General features: G+C 43.3%; 1 protein-coding gene and 1 pseudogene across 2 annotated transcripts in view; one reads left to right on the forward strand and one right to left on the reverse strand.

The window, feature by feature from the left end:
- Nucleotides 1-9,873: 9,873 nt before the first annotated feature.
- The window catches only part of PIP4P2 (phosphatidylinositol-4,5-bisphosphate 4-phosphatase 2), a 33,717-nt gene continuing 18,939 nt past the window's right edge, over nucleotides 9,874-24,651 (forward strand). For both annotated transcript variants that reach the window (XM_066624365.1, XM_066624366.1), the window contains exon 1: nucleotides 9,874-10,106. In XM_066624365.1, coding sequence (XP_066480462.1) covers nucleotides 10,001-10,106 — 106 coding nt within the window. In that variant the 5' untranslated portion in view covers nucleotides 9,874-10,000. The remainder of the gene's footprint in view (nucleotides 10,107-24,651) is intronic.
- LOC136650516 (5S ribosomal RNA) lies at nucleotides 19,786-19,900 on the reverse strand (annotated as a pseudogene).

Below are 24,651 nucleotides of genomic sequence, written 5' to 3' on the forward strand. Positions count from 1 at the left end.
GGACATCATGCCCAACTTCAACTCCCCCAACTCTGCTTATGAAGCATCACGAAATCATCCTACTATGTGATCCTTGATTGACTGGGAACATGCATATCAGCCATTCAGAAAACACTGCCTTCACTCTTGATTGAATTTGTTTTTCTTTGGTGATGTCATCAAGTAGCCGAATCTGATCAGTTCAGTAGTGTTGCGAGAAAATCCCAATCACTAGGTGGTTCTGGATTGGCTGTGATTGCTCATATGACTAATCCAGAAAGAAAAGAAGAAAAAACTAGAAGAAAAAATGGCACCAAAACAGCAGTAAATTGGAAAACAGTGGCAGGGAACTGGATGAGAAAAGTAAATATTCCCACAAGTAAATACTGAGGCTTTGGGGGGAATCATTTCTATTCCCCTAGTAGCACTACTTTTGACCTTAAAAACTGAATGGGAGTATATTCTGTGAAACTACAGGGTAACTGGCACTGCAGTGGCCAAAAACACTTTCAAATTCAGTTATGTAGTCCTTCCCATCCATGACACACTACAGCACACTCGTCATCCCTTCTCTCTGCCCAATTCTATGCTGTTTGTCATTATATTGTACTTTTATTTCATATTTCCTCTAAGGAGTTTAAGATGGCAAACAAGATCCCCCTCCCCGTTTAATTTCACAACAACCCTGAACATTACGATTGGACCAAGTTCATCAAGTGACCTTCTTGGCCGAGTCAGGATTTGAACTCAGATCCCCCCTAGTCTAAATTCAACATTGTCCACTGTACCACACTACTGCACTCCATCTGCTGTTAATGGCTCTTGTCAGTGCAGTAGTATCAGCCTTGGCTGTGCCAGATGAGTGAACTGATGAATATTACACTAAGGCCCAAATCCTAACCAACTTTCCAGCACCGACACAGCTGTGCCAATGGGGCATGTGCTGCATCCTGCAGTCTGATGGCAGTCATGGAGGCCTCCTCAAGATAACTGAATGTTTGTTCCCTTAGAGTTGCATTACCCTTATCTCAGAGCTGGGAAGTTGGTTAGGATTGTGCCCTAAGTCAGGGGTGGGCCGCAACTCAGATGACTTGGACTTGAGTCGTAAAAACACACATTTTTCATGAGTCGTATGGACTCAAGTCAAAAACTTGGGCACTGATTTAGGGGTTTTACTCTAAAAATGAAAGTACTCGAATAGATTCAAGTCAAAGCTAGCTCTTGTGTGTGCTTGCGACTCAGTTTTGTGTGTTTGCTTGCTTGTTGTTTTTTTGCCACTTTCACGGCTTAACACTTTTCGAAAAGACTTGGACTTGAGTCAAAATGACTCAAAAAACGGATCTGGATGAGCTGCGATGGTTGCTGTAATGATTAGTGGGTGACTCGAACCAAGGGGAAGCAGAGACTAGGGACTTGACTTGAGACTCAGCACTATGGCTCCAGCACATTCCTGCCAAGAGTGTGTTTTTTAACTTGACCTAATGCAATCTTACAAAGTGCTGAAGCCATGCTACCCATTTCTAGGTTGAACCCTGAATGTCATTAAGAGTCATAGTTTTTGAAGTATCCATTTGTCCAACATCCTGAAACTTGCTGCTAGTTTTTCTATAGTAGGTAATAAATATTCACAATAGGTCAAAGTGTATATGAGTAAATAAGTATAAGCAGGTAGTAATAAATAGTGTATTAAGAAGGCACCTAAAGTTTGCTGGGTTTTTTTTTTCATTTTACCAAAACAATAGTTCTTATTTTAAAAAGTTAATAACAATCCTTAAAATGATAGCCACTTACAAAAAAATTCTACATCTGCCATTCATTTTAATCCACTGTTCATAAGAAGCAAGAATTTCTTCCATGATTGAACTGACCTTTACTTGAAAATATGATTGGTATCTAAATAGGCATCTACTAATTGCAAAAAGGCAATCAGCTCTGCAGTCTTTCTTCACTGATAACCAAAATTCTTTACATCCCTCTGCTGCTGGTGTTGCTTCCATTTCAAGACTATTAAGGCAAATGAATTATTCAAAGCAATTCTCCTTCTTCATTCACTTCACCCCAACCCTGTCTCTAATACTTGCCTGATCCCGTTCAGCATTTCAAACCAGTCTCTTTAAATCTGTATCTTGAACAAAGGAGGCTCGTCTCCTATATTTTAGGCTCAAATGGATATATTCCAGTAGCTGCATTAAGAAATGGTTACTCAAGGTACACAGTGCAAGATTTTTAGGATTGTCCATGAGGACTAGAAACATTTCTTAAATAAGTTAGAAGTAGGTCACTTCCCACATTATATATTACCATGTGTTACTTGGTGATGGGGACTAAGGGCCCAATCCTAAACTACCTTAGTGCCTGCACTGAGCTCCAGTGTTGGCGCTAGGTGTTGGAAACATGTCATAAGGCACGTCTGCAGTATCCGGGGAGGAGGGGCTGCCGGTGCTGGGCACTGAGACACTGCAGGAATGCCTGGAAGTAAGTCACACCACTGAGTAGCAGTGCAGGTTTTTGAGATGGGGAGGTGTTCTGGCGGAGGGGGAGGGCGGGACAAGGGAAGTGACCAACCTGGGAGGGGTATGGACACTGAGGTGCTCCAGTCTGTGCCAGCAAAACAGCTGGCACAAACTTGAGTAGCCCTATTTTGGAGTCTGCACCTTACCCTTCCCCAGAGGAAACATGTGGTGGCTTCCGCAGGGCCACAGGATACAGCAGTCACCACTTTGGTGCTGCTGTACCCAGTGGCCCCGCCAGTAATAGGAAGGGGCTGCCCAGCTGTGTCACTGACAAGAGAGGAACCCCAGCAGCCCAAATGTGGGTGTGTTCTCTCTTTTCAATACAGTCACAGTCCCTCAAGATAAAAACATTAAAAGAGCCCTGTTGGGTCTATGTAGCACAATGCTCCTGCTTCCTGTTAGTCACCCAAACAAGTCATTAAAAGGGGGTTTGAGAATAAAATGGCCAATGTTATTATGGCCTTTGTACAAATCAAAGGTAAGGTCACATCTGGAGTATTGCCTCCAGTTGTGATCACCACATCTCAAAAAGGACATAGTGGAACTAGAAAAGGTGCAGAAGAGAATGGCCAAAATGATTACAGGGCTAGGGTGCCCTGCTTACCAGGAAAGGCTACATCATTTGGGGCTCTTCTATCTAGAAAAAAGACACCTGAGAAGGGACGTGATTGAGACATACAAAATTATGCAGGGGATGGATAGAGTAATAATAATAATAATAATAACAGGTATTTATATACCGCCTTTCTTGGTCTTTATTCAAGACTTTATTCAAGGCGGTTTACATAGGCAGGCTTTATTTAAATCCCTTATTAAATAGGGATTTTTACAATTTGAAAGAAGGTTCTTTCTTTCAAGAACCACTATTCAAGGTGTTTCATTCTGATCTGGCTTCACATTCTGGCCTCCATCCTCCCACGCTCAGAGCAGATGGAAATAGCTCGGCTTCAGCTTGTCAGCTGCTTCAAGGTCGCACGGTGCCGGTGGCCTCGAACTGGCGACCTTGTGGATATTATCTTCAGGCAGACGGAGGCTCTACCCTCTAGACCAGACTTCCTGCCCTCTAGATAGAGGGATATTCTTTTGCCTCTCCTAAAACACCAGAACCAGAGAACATCCACTAAAAATTGAGTGTTGGGAGATTTAGAAGAGACAAAAGAAAATATTCTTTACCCAGCATGTAATCTGTGCAACTACTTGCAGCACGATGTGGTGATGGGCATCTGGCCTAGATGCTTTTGAAAGGGGATTAGACAGATTTCTAGAAGAAAAGTCCATTACAAGTTACAAGATCTGATGGGTATGTGCAACCTCCTAGTTTTAGAAACAGGTCTCTTGTTGTCTTGTGTACTCCCTGAGACATCTGATGAGCCACTGTGAGATATAGGAAGCTGGGCTAGATGGGCTTTTGGCCTGATCCAGCAGGACTCTTATGCTCTCTAGTATAAAAGGATGATTGCCTGCATGTTTGGCTCTTCAGTTAAACAAAACTGTTAAATAAGAAGCACCCACTCTGCAAGTGCTTCTACAAGAACACAAAAGAATACAATGAGCACATGGGGAGGAGGTTCAGGGGCCCCGAATCTGCCAAATTAGCAAAAAACAGGCAGCTCAATCCTAACTGCGGCACTGCTGCCATGTACAGTGGTGCCAAAATGGCAACCACTGTATCAAGCAGCTGTGTCAGGACTGCCAGAGGCGTATTCAGGGGAAAGGGACTTTCGTCCCCTTCCTCCAAGTAAGGGTGCAGGGGCCACAATGGGTCTCCTCCAGTCTGCGCCTGCTATTTTGCCAGCGCAGACTGGAGGAGCGCCATGTCATGCTTTTCAGCCTGACATGGAGGATAGGAATTAGCGGAGTCACAGGTCCCACCCCCTTCCCGTCCAGTTCCTCCCCCCCACCCCGGAACGCCTCCCCTCCCTTCCAGAAACGCACCGCTGCCTGGTGGTGCACCTTACCACGGGCGCTCCCCCAGCATCAGCCTCCTGGCGTTGGGCCCAGCGTCGACTGGCATGGGCTTAGCACCAGCGTTCCTTGCTATCCAGGTGTTATAATCGTGCTTTATGGCACATTTATGGCACCGAGCACTGGCGCTGGGAGAATATAGGATTGGGTCCTGAATTTGCAGATACCAGATCCACAGATACGCCTCCCCATATTGTAAGGATTACTAGGTTACTGTATGAAAATGATTTATAAATGCTAAATATTGTTATTACTACTCATTATTATTAACAGTATTTATATACCACTTTTCAAAAAAAAAAAAAGTTCACATAGCAGTTTAGAGAGAAAAATTAAATAATAATAATAATAATAAACTTTATTTCTATCCCGCACTTCCAATGGGATAGAATGGGATAGTCAAGTCCCATTGACTATCAATGGTAAAAGAATATACATAGTAGTTTTTTTAAAAGTACAGGTCTGTAACATTTCCCCAAATGCAGTCACATACTATGGTAACATCAAGTCTAATATATTAAAAATAAAATATTGAAATGAATGGGGACCCACCTGAAATTGGCTCATATTCCACCTAGTGGGTCCCAACCCACAGCTTAAGAAACACTGGCTTACAAGTATCTGTCCAGCTGCCTAATACATGTTATCTAAATTAACTTGTACCAGCCTGTAGGGTTAGACTTGCAATGACAAGCACTAAACAGTTCAGCACCAAAGTGTCTCATTTTCAGATAATGTATCTTGATGACAGGGTTGCAGACATCTGCCTAATTGCTGTCCATGGGGGACAAAAATGAACAAGAAAGGCTCTCTCCTTATCTTGCCCTGGGACTCCCAGAGGGCTAAGCAAAATTCAGCCAAAGAATTTGTCATGCCTTCTGCTCCTATTGACACCAGAAGAACAATCTTTGTCATGACAATAATTTGTCATGCCTTCTGCTCTATATTGACACCAGAAGAACAATCTACTGTTAGATGATCTGTGGGGTTAAAATGTTGAAAATGAAGTTTGCCTGTAGACTGGGACCACTATCATTCTCAACTCCTCCCTCCAATATGGGTCAGATTTCAGTCTTCTGATTTCCCCAAGGAAGATGTTGCAGATGAAATGGAAAAGTCAGCCTTCTCCTTCAGACATATTAGTATAATGATAAAGTAGAGAACACTCTGCCTTAAGCATAACTCTTTAAATTAGACTGAGGAAACAGGTAGCCTTGTTTCTGGAAAGTCAGCTTGAATTGAAACATTCAAGATCTATAACAGTGCGAGAGCCAAATGAACAAGTCATTTCCATGAGAACAAATAATATAATTGAAATATTAATTTAAAACACACAGTTCTCCGCAAATCAGAAAGTAAATATGTAATCATCAATATCCTAATTTGTATATACATACTGTATCTCGATCAGGCAAGTCAACTCTTTCAACTAAAATCTTCAAACTTTCAAAATTTATGTGCAGCCTAGAAAGGTCTGCGATCCAGATTCTGAAAACAGTAGACAGTATTGTGACAGCCCATTCACAACTGGTAAAGAAACTTTGGTAGTGGGAGCCATAGCCAAGAGTCCAGAGGCAAAGTGCTGGCTAAGTTTAATCAATGACCAGGATGTGAAGAGTTAAAGTATAAAAGAGTTTATTGAAATATCAAGGGGGGAGGAGGTTTTAATAATACATGGAGGAAAGAACAGAAGAAGTAGGCTTGGAAAAGGGCTTGGTTGTTGGAAGCAGTGTTCTTGGTAAACCATGCGGTCACACAGATCAGAGCTTGGCTGAACCGGACGTTGGTGATAAAGTATGAAGACATCACCAAACACCATAAGATATTGCCACACTGCTGCACAGCAACCAAAGGGGTCCATGCAGTGGCGTGGACCCCTTAAAAGGAATATAGGTGGGAAGTATCCAGGTGTGGATCTTAGCAAAAATACAAGCAGGTGATTATAGACAAACTGTAAAGCAAAATAAAATCCTTAACAGCTCCCTGGTTTCTAACTATATTCACTCAGGTCCTCACCTGGGCACCATTACACCTCTTGGATCTCTAGTGTTCCACTCTTTTACATAAATAAAAATAATCTTACCACACACAGATTCCTATGGAAGAGCCAGAACAGAACAGCCATGCACACCCTTGGGCTTGACCCTAAGAAACCTAGGTTGTTACATGATCTGGATAGAGGCTGCGAACCAAGATTTGGACCAAGTTGCAGCCTCTTTCCTTAGATCAATTCTGGGGGTCCCTAATCTAATTAGATTATCGACTCTTATGCTCGAACTAGGGATCCACCTCCCTTCTACCATTGCGTAGTCCCTCACTTTTATGTTCTGGCTTCGTCTACACTTAAGCACCCATTCTGAGTCCCTCTTAAAAGATCTTTTAAAGGATTCTTACCTCTCCAAGTGGTTCCAACTTATAGACTCCAAACTTCTATCACTAGATCTGTCCCCTGAAATTCTTGCAGACATTAACCTCCATAGAGCCCACTCAATTATCAAATCCAAACTTTGGGAACTTGAATTCAACGAACTCTCTTCCAATCTTAACCCTACCTGCTCTCCTCAGTTTTTTGGCCTCCTCCCCTCACTTGGTCGTCCTTTTAATTATTTTAGTATGCTGATTAACCCTATTAAGAGGAGAGCGTTTATGCTCGAGAGATTTAATATCTTCCCCTCAGCCGTTCATTCTGGCAGATTTGCCAACATCCCACGCAACTGCAGATTATGTTCTTTAGAACCGGACACAGTGGCCCATATATTACTTTGTTATCCGGCCCACCAATCTCTTCGAGAAACACACTTGTATCCCTTCTTTTCTTCTCCTTCTGGCACCTTTACTGATCCCTTACTCGCCCTCTTGGGTGACTAATCTGTAGCCACTACTAATGCTGTAGCAGAATTTCTCTCCGCTGTTTCTAAGTTAAAACCCTCATTTTGATCGCATGCTTTCCCTTGTTTCCCCTTCTTTTCTTTTTCCCCCCCTATTAGCCCCTTGCTGCAACTCTCCCTCTTGACAACACAGCCATTTGTGCTGATTATTGTTATCTGGTGTGCTCCCTGGGGCATTTGGTGGGCCGCTGTGAGATACAGGAAGCTGGACTAGATGGGCCTATGGCCTGATCCAGTGGGGCTGTTCTTATGTTCTTATGTTCTTGTATTGTAATTTATTTATTGTTTTAATGCCAATAAAGGTTACAGAATGGAACGGACAAACTGCAAAGCAAAATAAAATCCTTAACAGTTCCCTGGTTTCTAACTATATTCACTCAGGTCCTCACCTGGGCACCATTACACCTCTCGGATCTCTAGTATTCCAGTCTTTTACATAAATAAAAATAATCTTACCACACACAGATTCCTGTGGAATCTTGATCTGACTAGATGGATAACCTTACTAGCCTTCTCAGCTGGTCAGGTGGGCTTGGAGGGCCAATTGGCCAGTGTAACCTAATCTCATCAGGTGGACTACCTGGCTAAGGACTATTGGTGGTCAATGAAGACAAGCAATTCACAAACTAACAGGCCAATCCTATGCTGGCTGCTGGCCTGCAGTACAGAGGCACCAAAATAGCCACTGCTGTATCCTGCAGGGCCAAGGAGGCAGCTGGAAATATCCTTGGGGTGAGGGCCCTTCCTGGGCCTGGACCACCCCCAGGCTGCTCTCCTCCTGCTCAGAAATGCCACCTCCCCATGTCCCGGAACATCTCTCTGAAGCTTGGCAGGAAACTTACTGCTAGTGGCTCCCAGCAGTCATCTGACCAGTGCAGAACCCCAGTGCCTTTCCTCTCCTGGCTGCTGCAACATGCCTTATAGCACGTTTGTGACAACCATTGTCAGGGCAGTACACAGAAGACTGATACTGCTTGGCAATAGGATCAGGCCCTAAGTCTGCTTGGTGATGTGGCCTTTTTCATAGTGTTGAATTTAAAGTTTCTCAGTGAAGCCTCTTTCCTGAGCTTCACAATGAGGCTTTCCTTAAGAACATATGGTTGCCAAGAAAAGAGCAAGGGTTGCTAGAATCTTTAGAGCTGTCATCTGGTCAAAGGAACCTTTGGTCAACCAGTCATGTGAGTTTTAGCCAGTTTAATCCAATTTACGAATAAAAACCATGCTTTGGAAGCAAGACTACTTCCTAAGTGCTTAGATTACATGAGCCTGTGTTGTAACAGCAACATCTTAGAAGAGGCATTCTGCCCTGCCCCTGTGAGAGAAAAGAAGCAAATGCCTCTTACAAGGCCCTGGCAGCCACTTGCAGGTTTTATAAGGGGATGCATTAAAAATGCTTACCTGTTCCTCAGTTTGCTGCCTGGTTAATTAGGGCACATGTTTAGCCATCACAAGTTTTCAAAAGCTCTTAGGGTCCAGTCCTATCCAACTTTCCAGCCCTGATGCAACCACACCAAAAAGGAATGTCCTGCATTCTGTTGTGGGGAGGCAGTCCCAAAGGCCTCCTCAAGGTAAGGGAACATTGAGGCTGCAATCCTATACATACTTACCTGGGAGTAAGTTCCATAGTAGTCAATGGGACTTACTTCTGAGTAGACATGCACAGGATTGTGCTCTTATTCCGTTATCTCAGGGCTGACTTGTGGCTGCATTGGTGCTGGAAAGTTGGGTAGGATTGGGACCTTGATTAACTGATTGAGGGCCCAATCCTATCCAACTTCCCCGTGCAGGTACAGTTGCAATGTAGCCCTGAGGGAAGGAAACAAATGTTCCCTCACCTGGAAGAAGCCTTTGTGACTGCTCCTTTCCTGCAGGATACAGCACAGGGTACTGGAAAATTGGATAGGATTTGGCCCTAAGTGGTGTAGCCAAATCCTATCCAATTTTCCAGTGCCAGTGCAGCTGTGCCAGTGGGGTGTGGCCTGCATCTTGTGGTGGGGAGGCTGTCACAGAGGCCTCCTCAAGGTATGGGAACAGTTGTTCCCTTACCTCAGGGCTGCATTGTGGCTGCACCAGCACTGGAAAGTTGGATAGGATTGGGCCCTTTAATTCCTGCAGTAATTCTTACTCCAATTTACTATTGTAGTTTGTATGTACTGTGTGTAAATGTGATCTGTGTGTGCTGTATGTAAAAAGAAAGTGTGCATGTACATACACACACATCTATATCTATATACATGCATACACACACAGACATCTGTATCTATGCACACATAAACATACATGTGTGTGTATATGTACACACACGTATGTATGTATATCTACCTATGTAGATATGTATGTGTGTGTATATCTACCTATATACGTATGTATAGGTGTACATCTATGAATGCGTTTTTCCTCCCCCCGCTCAACTTTTGCAGAGATGATCACCCTACGCAGGAAGCGCTTCCTCCGCCACGGCCCTCCCCCTTTGCGCTGATTCCCTGGGAAAGCAGGGCCGGCTCTTCCTCCCTCCTCCTCGGCCGGTCCCTCTCCCTTCCCCGCCGTGTGACACGCACATCGCGGGTGGGTGTGTGCCTGCTGCCTGCGGGCGCCTGGCTGGCTGGCTGGCTGGCTGGCTCTTCTCTGGCTCTGCCGGCGCGCTGCTGCAGTGCCATGGCTGCGGATGGAGTGGACGAGCGCTCCCCGCTGCTGTCGGCGCCCAGCTCCGGCAATGTCACGCCGACGGCCCCGCCGTACTTCCCGGACAGCAGCCCCCGAGGTAAGCCGCGGCCGAGCCGCTCCCCACCCCGGGTCTGCGCCTCCCCGGCTCTCTCCGGCACTCCCCACGGTGCGCGCCTGCGAGGGCTGCCCGCGGGGGCTGCTGCGGCTTCCAGGCTGCCCCGAGCCCTGCAGGGCCCCCGGTGCAGGAGAGGCGACGAGGGCTGTGCGCGCCTCCTCCCTCCAGCAGCCGCGAGAGCGCATTGTCAGCGGCGGGCGCTGCGGCTTTCTCACGCTCGGCTGTGTGGGAGCGGAGCCGCTGCTAGAGAGGGGAGGCTGGCCCTGCACGCGCCTGCGGGGCTCTGTGTCCTTGAAGGACGGGGAGAGCGCGCTGGGAGCCTCTCCGTCCGCACTGCCCTCCTGCGCGCCCCGCCCCGGCTCTGCTGAATCAGGGGCTCTCCAGGGCGCGCGCAAGCCTGCTGCACAACCGGCAGACGCTCCGTGTATGTGAGAGGGAGAGACGGGGACCACATCTTATGTGAGAGATGCCAAGCAGAGAGCCCAAGTTAACCTTCATGGTGCCTGCTGAGGACCAGAAGTGACGTCATGAAGCAGAATGTGCCCTCACTGAGCAGAGGATGCCGAGGGCCAGAAGTGACATCATGATGCAGAATGTGACATCACTGAGTGGGTGATGTTGAGGGCCAGAAGTGAGCAGATGTTCACTGAGCAGATGTTTCCAAGGACCAGAAGTAACATCATTAAGCAGAATGTGACGTCACTGAGCTGGTGATGCCGAGGGCCAGAAGTAAGCACTTGGTGCTCACACAGAAAACTCATTAGCTTCAAATGACAGAAGGGAAAATGTGAAAATCTTGTTCATATTTTCAAGCTATGAGAGAGCCCAATGATCAAGCTGAGTGAGCCTGATAAATTGCCCCCAGATGCTGCATTTGGCCTTGTGGACCTTATGTCTTAACACCCCTGTTTTATGTCACTTCCATGGGGTTTCCTCTGTCTCTATTAAAAAATCAGTTCACTTACCTGGTAGCTGAGGTAAGGAATGATGGTTTTGTGTTGTACACCTGAGGCAAGAGGGATGACTACTTAAAAGACCCACAGAAGATTTTTGCAAAACGGGGCCCAAAAGGCCAGGGTGTGATTTGTCTAGAGGTGAAGTCTGTGTTTTGTTCTCAGCATTGAATGGGATAAAGCTGACATCTGCTTAGCAGTGATGCCCTCTGACCTGTAAGCACCTGGAATTCCCTGGCATTCTGCATATGCTCACACAACCCATTTATACTATTGTTTTGCATGTTCCCAGCCTGGAGCTCTTGTTATTGGAAAACAGGTTCTGATGTATGAGGAATGTCTCCTGCTGCTCTATCTTTATGTGTTAGTATGTGTCAGTAATGTCTGTTGTAGGTGCCCAAGTTTGGGGCGGGTATGTGACTAACATCACAAAAGTGTGACTTTTGTGGCTGAAGCTCCTCTGTATAGCTAGCACATTCTTGCAGGTGGTGAAAGGGTAGGGCTGGTTTAGTCTTCATTTAATTGTAGAGAAAAGAAGGTTTAAACACTTGGAAAAATCTGAGGCCTTGGATTGGTTCTAACCTATTTTTCACTACCTTCTATATGTCCCCCCCCCCACCTGTAACAAGAGATAGTCCTCTGGAGAAAGCAAGAAGGGGTTGTGTTGCTGACAACTCTCACTTTGCTGTGGGTCCAACTAGGGTTTGTGTGTTGCAGTGGTAAGGCAGCTTAAAGTGATCAGATTGTACCATTCAATAAATATGTTGGGACTTGAACCATGATTCTGCTGTTTTAATTAGAAGAGGTATTGACAAACTGTGAGTAGTTAAAATTCTGTTGTTGCGGCAGTCGGAGTGGATTGATTCAAATAGCCAAGAAAAAAGGCTAATTTTAAAATACAGTTTCCCATTCCCCTTCATATTTCCTAAGGCAATGATATATACTAATTTGGTTAATCTAACCATTGAAACATGTTAATTTACATCTCTGTTAAATGCTCTGTCTAGGAAGGTATACATCATTTCTCTTCCTCTCTTACAGCATAACTAGAGGTGTTTGAAAATGGTGTTATTTACTTTATTCAGAAGTAAACCAATTGTATTCAGTAAGACAGGATGTAAATTATGCAGGTAATGATGCTTTACTACTACCTGGCCCCAGTAAAAAGCCTATAATAACCTATTGACCTATAGGTTTATATATGACCCATATATGACCCATATATGACCCATATATTGACCTATGATTTTGCAGTTTGATCTTGCTTGTGCCTTTACTACTGTACTCTTTTAAATAGTTTTTTATTTTGAATTGCCTTTATGTTAAACTGTTTTGTTTTAGCTGTTTTAAACTGCCCATGTGTCCTCTGAAAAGCAGAAGGGTGAGATAGAATTTTTTATAAAATGCTTGACCTTAAATATTTTTCCCCTGTGGCTTTTTGCATGCACAGAAAAGCAAACTTAAATGCAGTATGCTTGGTAGACTGCCATTGATTGCGTGAGAAGGGATTATAGATGTAAGCTTAACATGCTGGTATTCAGATTTAATTATACATAGGAAAGTGCATTGTAAGGGACCATTGATCCAGTTTGCTCAGTATTATATACATAGTCTGGCAGTAGCCCTCAGATGGGAATTTTTCTCTGCCCTGTCTAGATGTGCCAGGGATTGAACTTGGAAATTTCTGCGTGCAAAACATGTGTTTACCATTGCGCTATGGCCCCTCCCTTATTTATTTTATTTTTTTATACAAAAAACAGAACTTAATATTAAAAATATTTTTTAAAAGTCTTACATCCGCATGTGATCTGAAAACTTCTGTTTAAAATTGTCAGCTTTTATCCACCTGGGGCAGGGGTTGTGTACCTCTTTGAGAGCATGTGCCCAAATTGGGGATTATCTTCTAAAAATGCTCTCACATGGCCATGGAAATTTTGAACAGCAGATTATCATTTATTATTATTTGTATTTTTCAAACTTTTTTAAAGAGAACAATATGCTTGAAAACATTCTTTAACATTTGCACATGCCCCTGCTTACCAGGAGTGTGATCTGCAGACTGTGTGGTCCACGTTGCTTCTGTTTGAAATTGAGGCAGGCTATATTTTTATATTAACTTGGAACCTGCTCTACCACTGCTTATATCAAACAGAAATGGAGTGGACCAGGCAGGCTGCAGGTCACACTCTTAGATTTATGTCTGTAGGTTCACTCCTCATAAATAAACTAAAGGGAAGGGGAATGGGCTCCAAATTGCCTGTCCCTGCTTAACTTGTAGGCAGGGAGAAGTGATCTGGGACATAGCAGTCTTCGCCCCTGTTCTTCTTGCAGCACTGGAAGAAGAAGGGGGGGGAGCTCCTCGGCTCCTCACAATGCTCCATTTTCACATGGTGGAATTTAAAAGAACGTGTCCCTTTTAATCTTTAAATGCTATAAAAGTATGGAGCAAGGGGAGTCGTGAAGTGCTCCTTCCTCTGCAGAATTTAAAGTTTATAAGGATGTGTTCCCTTTAAGGTTTAAACCCTGTGCAAGAATGGAGCGTAGGGAGGGGAGGGAATGATCAAATACCCACTTGCATTTAGTACACTGCACGCCTTACGCCAGTCACATTTTTTCACATGCCATGGTTTTGCCGACGCTGGTCTAGACATTAACATATGTTCCTAAGAAAATTTATGGTTTGCCTCCTGCTTAACCATTAATTCCTGAATGATTGGGAGCTGTAATTCATGTTCTACATGCAAAAAGATTTCCTCATTCACATCAGTGGAAGGGGTGAAGATTGTCATGGGCAATAAAGAGGACATATCATGTGGAGCTGTTCCTGCCACTGAAGTGAGAACTCCTGAGTGCATGAGATTTCTTTTGGGTTAGAGCCTTTGCATGTGTTTTAAGGCTTGTTTCTTGATATGTTTATCAGGAAAATTTAGGGATTCATGTTTGCTGGGGCCACCCTGTCTGCCAATGTGCCTAGTATCTAATCTTAGTTTTCACTTTAAGAATACAGTATGTGTTAATTAGTGTTTGTCTTGGGTGACAGCTGTGGAATTAAGTTCCCATTTCACAAAGTTTTAACTATCCAAGGCAGAAACTCAAGTTAACCTTCTTCATTGAGAAAATTCCAAATTCCATTCTCGAAATGACTTTGGAGCATTCTCTCTGTTGGTATAGCACCATTTCTTCTCATCCTGGTTTAACCTCTCTTGACGCTTGTGCAGAGCTCCTGGTAGAGATCATTTTGATGGTCTATTTGTCAAGTCTTTTATATGTTTATCTGAGCAGATCAGGATAGCATCCTCTGCCTTGTTCTGTTTTATATTTGCAACAAAGCAGTGAGGAAAGGTAGTCAGAGAGAGAGAGAGAGAGAGAGAGAGAGAGAGAGAGTGGCTGGCCCAAAGTCCCCCACTGACCTTCATGGTGAAGCACAGGTTTGAACCCAAGCTTTGCCACTCTATATCCAACACCCCATGTTGGTTGGAGCTGGCTTCTGGCTTCACTGGCTGGAAAATAGCTGTAGATGCTGGAGTGATTCCATTTTTCATGCTCTCTTGCAATTTCTGCCTGAAGCCTTTTGACTTGATTGTCTCACAATTCAAAAGGCAGACCCTAGAGGTTAACCTATGCATCTTACTGGCAGTACTGGAAACAAGCAGTTTTTTTAATTGTTAGGTAGGAGTCTGCAATCTTGTGCATCCTGCTAATGTGAAACAATTGTCCTGCTTTTTCTAATAGTACCCAAATTGGAAGCCTTAAAACAGGTCCTACTGAGCACAGCTCCTGTGGGATTCAATTCAGCAGTGTTGCTTTAACTTGCCCCTGCACCCCCAGCTTGCAGTTGCTTTCCTTCTCATATTGCAATGCTGTTGCCAAGTCTGTTTTCTCTCTCCTCATTTCAGTTTTTCTTGAGCAGTGGCCTTGATTGCAGAATCTTTGTTTTTGTCTGGCTTGAGAATGAGAGTGCTAATTATTTTAATGGAAGTATGTTGAAGCTAGCAAGAAATGCCAACCAGGTTCAGTTTAATATCTCTATTTAAGTGCTGCTGTTATTGTAATGAGTTCTGTCTGGTCATGAGAAAGGGCTTATCTACATGCCTGTTGTGCTTAAGCAAAGATACTGCTAGTAGTTCTTTATCATCCTGCAGTTGAGCATCCCTGTGTAATTTTTGAGGTAGTCAGTGGTTGGACTGGTAGCAGGCATTCCCCATGGCTCCAAGTGTGGAATTTTGTCTTGTTGCTGCCACTGTGGTAGTCAGTGGTTTTAAATCTGCCACATTTTCCTCTTCCATAAAAAGACATCACCTTCAGGGCATACAGGATAGTATCCACTTTCAGGGATATCCACTGTCCAGAAGTGAAAGCAATGCCTCTGCATTGCTTTTGTCCCTTGGAACGACCCTGAGAGCGAGGGGGTGGGGCAGCTTTCTTGGCAAGTTTCGGAGCTGAGTGTGACTTACAGTTCTGCCCTCCTGGCTCCAATACTGAGTTCATATAATGGAGATTGGCGGTAAGAAGGCCTTCGTGCTGAATCTAATCCTCCTTATTGCCAGCCTAGAGCCATAAGAGATATAGAAGTGTATATTTTGGCAGCAACACTCACTGACATGTCCACCACTCCTTTTTCCCATCTCAAAGTGGCTTTTCAGGAAGCTGTCAGCTGGTCAAGACCCTATAAACCAGGGGTGTCAAACTCATTTTATACAATAGGCCGACTAGCATTCATGGCACTTGCTGAAGGCTGGAAGTGACATCATTATGGCCAGATATAAGCCCTGTGGCCAGGTTATGGCCAGATATAAGCACTTTGTTCTCATGCAGGAACTCAATAGCTGCAAATGCCAGAAGAGAATATATGCAAGCTTATATTATATTTTAAAGATGTGGGAGAGCCCATTATCACGCGGGCTGCCCTTTCAGCAGTGTCTCTTCTGCCAAGGTATGACTTCCCAGCTTAACAGTTGAGAGGAGCTCTACAAAGGCAGAAGTGACACTGCTAAAAGGGCAGTCTGCATGATAATTGGGCTGTTGCAGCAAATAGGCAGTGTCTCCCTCTCTCACCCCTCTTGGTCTGCATCTTTCCTCATAGTGTTCCTTCTCTGCTTTCTGATGCCTCTCTACTGTCTCTCCAGTGGAAGCAGCACTGGTAAAAGGGCAGTGCTGGGAGAGCCCAGTTATCAAGTGGGCCAGATAAAAAGCTTTGGCGGATTTTTTGTTTGACACCCCTTCTATAACTATTGGCTTTTTCACCCCTGCACTGTTCACAGTAAGTTAAGTGTTCAAAGTGAGGATGAACCAGAAGAATGGACTTCTTGTTGGAGGAGTCATAACCAATCTCAGAGCCACTTCTGTAAACTTCACAAGAATTGGGCTTGCTCCTGTTTTCACAGAGTATAGCTCACCCTGCCCTGTAAGGGAGCAGATCAGAGTCTCCCCCTCAATATCTCAATTCTCCCCCTCCTCCCTATGAGTCCCAATCCTTTGCTGCTACCATCAGCAACAAGACGGTAGGGAACAACACTATTTCTTTCTTAAAACATGTCCAATTGTAAGAGAAGTAAGGTATGCCCTCCTGAATAATTCCTGTAGATGTTACAGTATTTGCTTCTTTTAATGTGACTTAAAATATCCGGAGTCACTCTTGCATCACTGACTGTGATTTTTGAACAGTGAAAAACACAAAAATAGAAGGTAGTTTGCTATCAGTTCTGTAGTTTTCAACTGTGCAGATGCGATCCTGCACGTGGAACTTTGCTGACACTGTGACAGAGGACAGCCACCGACTAACCGGAATCTTAGCTTTAAATCTGTTTGGGTCTGTTCTGTATCTGTTGTTGTGTTAAACTACTTAGAAGGCTGTCATCTCATCCAAACAGTGGCAGCTCATGCAATATGGGCAGAAAGGAGATACATTTTTTTAAAGTGGTGATTCATCTGTTTTTTATCTGCTTCTTTTTGTTCTCCAACCTAATTCTCAACCACAAGCTGCCAGTCAGGAAATGGTGAAGAAAAGCCAGTCAGGTTTGTTACCTGGTGACTTGGGCTCCCTCGTGTCTTTGGATCAGAGCCAGATAAGTCCTTCCCATGCAACTAGCTCCATTGTGCTGGAGGTTTTTGTTGGGACTGGTATCTCCCAGCCCACACTTTACAGCCAGAATCTGGACAACCTGTTAGCTCCTCTCCCCCTTTGAAAGACAAACACAGCAGCTGCCTCTTGGACTGAGAGAAAACAGCAGATCCACTGTGCAAGTAGTAGACTATGCAGGAGAGACTTTTTGGTTCCATGTGAAAGTGGGACAAGTCAGCTGGAGTCTCTGCATGACTCATGGGCTCAGTTGAGAATCTTGCCAAACCACACTTATTATAGGAAGCTTAACTGTGATTTGGTGTGAGCTTCTGAATTGGCAAAACCGTGGTTTGCCATCAAGTAGCACACCAGAATGAAAGAAGATAATTTAAGGTAGTTTTGCACACCACAGGCTGTGCAATGCAAGTGTTATCCTATACAACATGGAATAGTAGCAGAGAGGAATTAAAACATTTTGAAAGAAATAAAATAAGTAAATAACTTTTTGGGTTTGGTGGCTGAATTGACGCACCATAGTTATGCTGTTGTGCTGCCTTCAGAAGATACAGGTTGAGCCTACTTATCCGTGGATTTTGTATCCGTTGGATCTGGCTCAATGTGAGTCCCCTGGACTCGAACCAAGCCAGATTTGGCCCAACCTGAAGCCTCTGAAGACAACTGGAAGTGTCCTTCTAGGACCTCTAAAGGCCGTTCTGAGGCCTGTAAAGGCTGCACACTGCCTCTGTGGGCCTCAGAACAGCTCAGGACTCCCCATGGATACAGAGGCATCATGTGTACTGTATCTAGAGCTTAGAATGTTGAGCAGATGAAAAATGAAAATGGACAAGTTGCTTAAACAATGGTTTCCCTGTAGAATTTTGGAAACTCCAACAAGTATTTGGATTCTGAACAATGGCTAGTGCAAACTATCATTTGGAATGGTTTCTAAACCATCGTCTAAATCAGGGGTGTCCAAACTTTTTGGCAGGAGGGCCACATCCTCTTTCTGACACTGTGTCGGGGGCCGGGGAAAAAAGAAGCTCAAAGCCTATAAAAGGCCTTTCACAAAGCAAGGCCAGTCTTTCTTTTGCTGCTATTGCTGCATCACAGTTGTGGAGCAGCAAGCAGTGGAGGAAACCCTTGTCCCACAGCTCACAAGAGAGGTCGAACAGTTGGCTGTCACACCAAGAGCAGTTGCATCAGGCCTGCGTGGGCTCCAGCAAGTCTCTGGAGGGCCAGAGGCTCATTGGAGACTCGGGGCTCCCTGAGGGCCTGATTGGGAGCCACTAAGGGCTGCAAGTGGCCCCAGGGCCGGGGTTTGGGCACCCCTAGTCTAAATTGAGGCACTGTGTGACTGCTCTTCTTCATACTCCCCCTTCTCCTGTCTTTATGAGCTCAGTGTAAGCTGCATTGCAGGGCTTGACCTGGACAATGAGATGTAGTGCTTTACATCTCCCATAAAAGGTAGAGATATGGCGGCTGCAGCTCCTCCTGCCTATTCTTTCTGCAACCCTTCCTTGTTTTCTTTGAAGAATAAGAATTCAGGTGTGTTGCAGAGGTTTGACAGAGGGCATGGACTGTGGAGGGGACAGGTGGAGGTGCCACAAGTGTGTTCTTGCACAGCTGCTTTAGTAAGAAATCTAAGGGGTTGTGTCCAGGTTGCAAGCCTACCCAACAAACAGGACTTTATTGGTCTTTTCTCATGCCAAAGTGAAGATTGTGTTCTGTACGTTCACTTGTCATCTTAGAGGTCTTGATTAAAAACAATGGACCATAGCCAGAGAAAGCCAAATAAACCTTTGAAAGTTATTCTTAGAGACCCCTTGGTTTTTCTGAAGATGAAGTAGTGGGTAAGTCCTTTCTAAAAGATGTGCTTTACATGTTTGTTGGAGTGCCAATATATCATTAGCCTTTGTTTCATTCCTGACCAAACAGGAAAATGCTAATATGAAAATGAAAATGATAATTTAGTTGGATCTGGGATATATGGTACAGGAGGTTCTCTATTCCTTCTTGCTTGACCTAATTATTCCCCTCCCCCCTTATTTTGAAAGAATGGCTGGATGGCATTGAGAGGCAGCTATAAATTTCTATAAACATTAGTGCCAATATCGTGACTCAAATGTTATTATTCCAAGGACACTGGAAAGACTTGTAGCTTGTAAAACTAAGATTTACTGGAAATTACTAGAAGCTAGGAATAAAATGCTCCCTTCCACGAACAGTCTCATAGCTGCCAGTATATTGTCTTACAAATGACGTATCTACTCCTCTTTACATTTCAGATCACTGGCAAACATTGATTTATGCTCCCTGAGAAGATGTAACTTTAAAAAACTTAAGTGTTTTTTTTTTTAAAAACTCAACTTCTTCCATTGGTAAGAAATGACTTCCATTTGTAATATTCTCTTTTCCTTCCCAGTAAACCCTTGTGAAGTTAGCATCATTTCGTATTAGACCCTCTCCAAATGCATACTTTTAGTATGATGGTTAGTGCCCAAAGATTATTTACACCTTTGAACTGATTTTTGGGGCAGTAAAGGAACTTTAGTGAGGGAAAGTTGATTTGCTTGTGCACCTGAGGCATGTGTCCTTGAGGCCTAGGTAGGTTGGTTGGCAACCTTCAGTCTTGAAAGACTATGGTATAAGCCTACAGCACCTGGTGTTCCCAGGCAGTCTCCCATCCAAGTACTAACCAGGCCTGACCCTGCTTAGCTTCCAAGATCAGATGAGATCAGGCATGTGCAGGGTAAGCCCCAGACTAAAAGCAAGACTGTCCTGTTTGTTCCTGCTTTTTTCCTGCACTGCACATCTGCATATGATCAACCCACTCTACTAATAGGAGGAATGATGGGTATTCACTTTATACCTCTTTGTTTCCTGAACACAGCCTGTATGGGCTACAATATGAATAATATTGATTTAGGATATTCATTTTGGAGGCAGATAATCTAGGACAGTGTTTCTCAAACTGTGGGTCAGGACCCACTAGGTGGGTTGCTTGATGCTGCCATGGTATATGACTGCATTTGGGGAAATGTTACAGACCTGTACTTTTTACAAGCTACTATGTATATTCTGTTAACAGTGATAGTCAATGGAACTTACTCATGGTTAAGGGTGGGTAGGATTGTAGCCTAGGATTGTTAAAAATTTTCCTGCTTGATGATGTCATTTCTGGTCATGACATAACTTCCAGTGGGTCCTGATAGATTCTAATTCTAAAAAGTGGGTCCTGCTGCTAAATGTGTGAGAACCACTGATCTAGGATATCAACAAGACAGAGAACAAAGAAAATACTAAGACAGGAAGGGAAAATGGCTGAATAACAAGTGGAATTTTTTTTTTTTTAGATATTAATGGATTGAATTATCCTCAGAAGTATTCCATTAATTATGTCAAAATAAGTAGATGTAAATGAAAACAAAGTTGGAACACAAATATTAAGATAATTAAAGCGGTATCTTCTAAAGATAATTTATATACATTTTTTATAGATGATATTTAATGCCAGAGGAAGTAGCAAAAATGTACCCTGGATCATCAAATAATTGTTAGATATGCAAAGAGAATGAGGGAATTCTTTATTATATGTGGTGGTTATGTGGAAAGTAAAGAAATATTGGAAAATTATATATATTGTTACAAGAGATATTGAATTGTGTAGTACCATTCAAACCAGAAATATTCCTTTTAAATGTGAAGTGAGAAATTGAAGACCAATGTAAGAAACATTTTATTGTGCATATCAGTATAACAGCAAGAATATTTTATGTGCAAAATTTGAAGCCTTTTTATGATTGGATAAATAATTTTAGTTAAACAATAGTGATTTTTTTAGTTAAATCATTAATTAGTATAATGACAAATAGGATAATTTTTTTATCAGTGATTATTTTTTTCAGTCGTTGTTGATTTCTTTTTTGGATTAAGACATGTTGTAATCTATGGCCAATATCCTCATGTGTAACCTATATAGTCCCAGCCCTAAGTTTAACCCATTTTCCTTACCTGTATCTGTAATAAATAAACTTTGCACCAAAAAAAAAAAGACTCCATCATGGTTGTTGCAAATCATGATTATATAGCTCATTTTCTGCATTCTTTAAGTAGAGAGCCTGCCTCCTGATATAGGGATAGGTAAGCAGGTGCCAGTTCTGGAATTCTTATAATACAGTCATGAAGGAATGCCTGTATACGAGGCATTTTAGAAGTATATTTGGAATCCCAGGTACGAGGCAGTAGGGCAGCCATTTTCAACCACTGTGCCATGGCACACTGGTGTGCCGCAAGTGGTCCACAAGTGTGCCACAGGAATTTGGGGGAAGGTCATTTGTTAATAGAGCCAATGGGAGATGTGAGCCCCCACTGGCAGCATGGTGTGCCTTGTCAATTGTCAAAAACTTGGTGGTGTGCCCTGACCATTTTAGTGCCTTGTCAGTGTGCCATGAGATGAAAAAGGTTGAATATCACTGCACTAGGGGAAAGGGGTTTGAATGCGTTCTGACAAATGCTTGCTCTTGCCCGTATTTTACGAGATGCAGGATGAGCAATAGGGAAATTGTTCCACATTTAATACTTGAGGAAATATATTTCAGTTTGCAGAAAGATCTTGCACTGTTTTATAGGGAAGGGCAGTTAGGAATTGCAGCTAAGGTGAAAGATACTGTTTGTGCCCTTCTCTAATTGGAGTGACTCTTTCTGTACCAGTTTTTTTTTATATGCAGTTGAGTGTCGGTGGCTGTTTCTGATTTCTTCCTTAGAGCTGTGTTTTCTGTTTATACTGTACTCAGACTTATGAGAAATGGAGCGTCTTCTCTCTTGGGTACTATAGCACACATTTGCATGCCTGAGGTCCCAGGCTCAATTCATGGTATCTCAAGGGATCTTGGGTAGCAGGACTGAGAAGTATCTGCCTGTGACCCCAGACAGCTGTTTCTGGTTGGAATAGACTGTGTTTGGTTAGATGGACTAATGATCCAGTAAAAGGCAGCTTTCTGTGTATGCTATTATCCTCTCATTGTTTTTCCCATCATGCCACTATATCTGTCCCTTGTTAAAATCAATTAATAAATCCATACTCTTACAAAAAATCAGTTAATGCAAAAAAATGCGCAGAACAGAGCACACAAATTGGGAAACTGTATACAAAATAAACACATGCATACAATTAATTCTCAATTTGAGTTTCTTTGATGCGGAAACTCAATCTGAGTTTCTTTGATGCAGCTATATTGATGGGAAGGGATGGAGAATGAGCTGCCCTGACATTACCTGATGATATGGTTATCTCACATTTGTAAAAGGTCCTTTTACTCCTTGCATTAGTTCTCAGAGTACTACTATAGTGGGTCACTTTCATGATGTGTGAAAAATACCTTGAAGTTTTTGTCCTTTGGTACTGGGTTCCAGCCCAAGTAATGCTGTAACTATGTAGACTTCAGGTCTGTGTCTGAGGACGCAGCTGTAACATCCCCTGGGATCATCATTAGAAAAGTTGCCAAGGATTCACTAAGGCCATTCACTGTAGGAATGTGTCTTCCTTCTGAAAGTTTTCATATTCTGCTTTTTGTTGCTGGTCCCTACTATGGACGTGTCTCGTCTCTGTGGTAGCTGTGGAAACCATTTGAACTGCCTAATATTTATTTCACATTGGTAGTACGTCTGGCATGACAAACAACTTTGAATCAACACAGAGATTACAGACTGCAGATTCATCCACTGCAATATTTTAGAAGGTGGTCAGCCTGATTGGATGCTTGTCTGGGCGAGGGGAGAGAGAGAGGGGTAGTGGAGAGGGAATGGAGTCAGGAAGAAAGGGAGTAGGACAAAGCCTCAAATGGGTCAGGCCTTAAGAATAGGTAGGGTTTGTGCTGAGGACAGGGGCAAACCTTGGGTGGCCAGGGGACTGTACATTATCACAGTAATCTTTACTACAGTCCTTTGAAGTAGATTGTCATAACCTCATACTGTGGGTTATGGAGTGGCAGGGCAGTGGTTGAGAGAACAGTTCATCTATGGTAAGTTAACACACTGAGTAAATTCATGGCTGAAATAAGATTGAACCAAGGACTTCTGTGCTTACACTGTTAGCTACTCTGTGTCCCCATTTCTGTAAGGTTTCTAACCATTATAACTACTTTGGGAGCATACACTCAGAACAGAAAGTTGTGCAGTCAAAGAATCTTTTATTACTTAAAGCAGTGGTTCCCAAACTGTTTCAACTGGTGGCTCCCTTGACCTACTGGGCCATTGGCCACGGCTCCCCCTTAGTGCTACAATCCTATATGTTGTATAGGGTGGTAAATTTTTCATGAGGATTCCATGGCTCCCCTGGGTGGTTTCCACAGCTCCCTGGAGAGCCATGGCTCACAGTTCAGGAACCACTGACTTAAAGGCTCAGCAGGATAAATTTTCAAATACCTTTTGGTTATTTTCAAAGCAACTGCCTCAGCTAATGGTCTACTACTGGGTCTGAAAGAATTTTGCAGTTAAGAGAAATCAGATAAATTTTTCTTCTTGTGAGGGATGTATCCTAGTCATAATCGACTAGGACACAGTTTCTCAAACTGTGGGTCGGGACCCACTAGGTGGGTCCCCATTCATTTCAATATTTTATATTTAGTATGTTAAACTTGATGCCAACATGGTATGTGACTGCATTTGGGGAGATCTGTACTTTTAACTGGCTGCAATGTATGTCATATGATTATATTAACAATGATAGTCAATGAGGCTTACTCTTGGGTAAGCATGGATAGGATTGCAGCCTAGGATTGTTAAAAATTTTCCTGCTTGATGATGTTACTTCCGGCCATGACATCACTTCTGGTGGGTCCCAACAGATTATCATTCTAAAAGGTGGGTTCTTGGCTGAAAAGCTTGAGAACCACTGGACTAGGGTAAATGTGAGCTAAAGAGAGAGCTTAGAATTTACTTTTGGGAGGCTCACTGGGGCAACCTTTGCTGTTGTTTCAAGGGTTATTTGGGGCTCTAGAAGTACTTTGGAGGTCAAGTTTTAATTCTTCCTCCTTGTAGCACAGTTGAATTGCATCCATAAAGAAAAAGAATGTTTTCATATGCTTGCCTTCCCCTGCCCTTTTTCCTTACTCTGGGGTGTGTGTGTGTGTGTGTGTGTGTGTGTGTGTGTAATATATGAAATAGGGAGAGGTAAGGCATCCTTTAAAATTTAAGGATGACTTTCTCTTCAGATTTATCATTCACTTCAGGGAGTTATTTTATCTTTCACATATTTTTCTCTTTTCTTTTTTTGTGCCTGTTTTTGTAATAAAAGCTGTTGGTGTAGCTGAGTTCAGGTGGCCTCTTAATGGTTCCGTTGCCCCTCTGCTTATGTTTGTTTACAGTATTGCAGAAATGCTTGCAAAGTTCTTTAAGCAGTCCTGTCACATCCTATTGCTGTTCTGTTTTCAGATGGCGAGTCCTTGTGTTGCCTGCATACTCATGCCCTAGTTTTGTAACCACATGTGGTGTGCAACTTGGCAAAGAAAAAGGA

Source organism: Tiliqua scincoides, chromosome 4 (assembly GCF_035046505.1).
Source record: "Tiliqua scincoides isolate rTilSci1 chromosome 4, rTilSci1.hap2, whole genome shotgun sequence".
NCBI lineage: Eukaryota > Metazoa > Chordata > Lepidosauria > Squamata > Scincidae > Tiliqua > Tiliqua scincoides.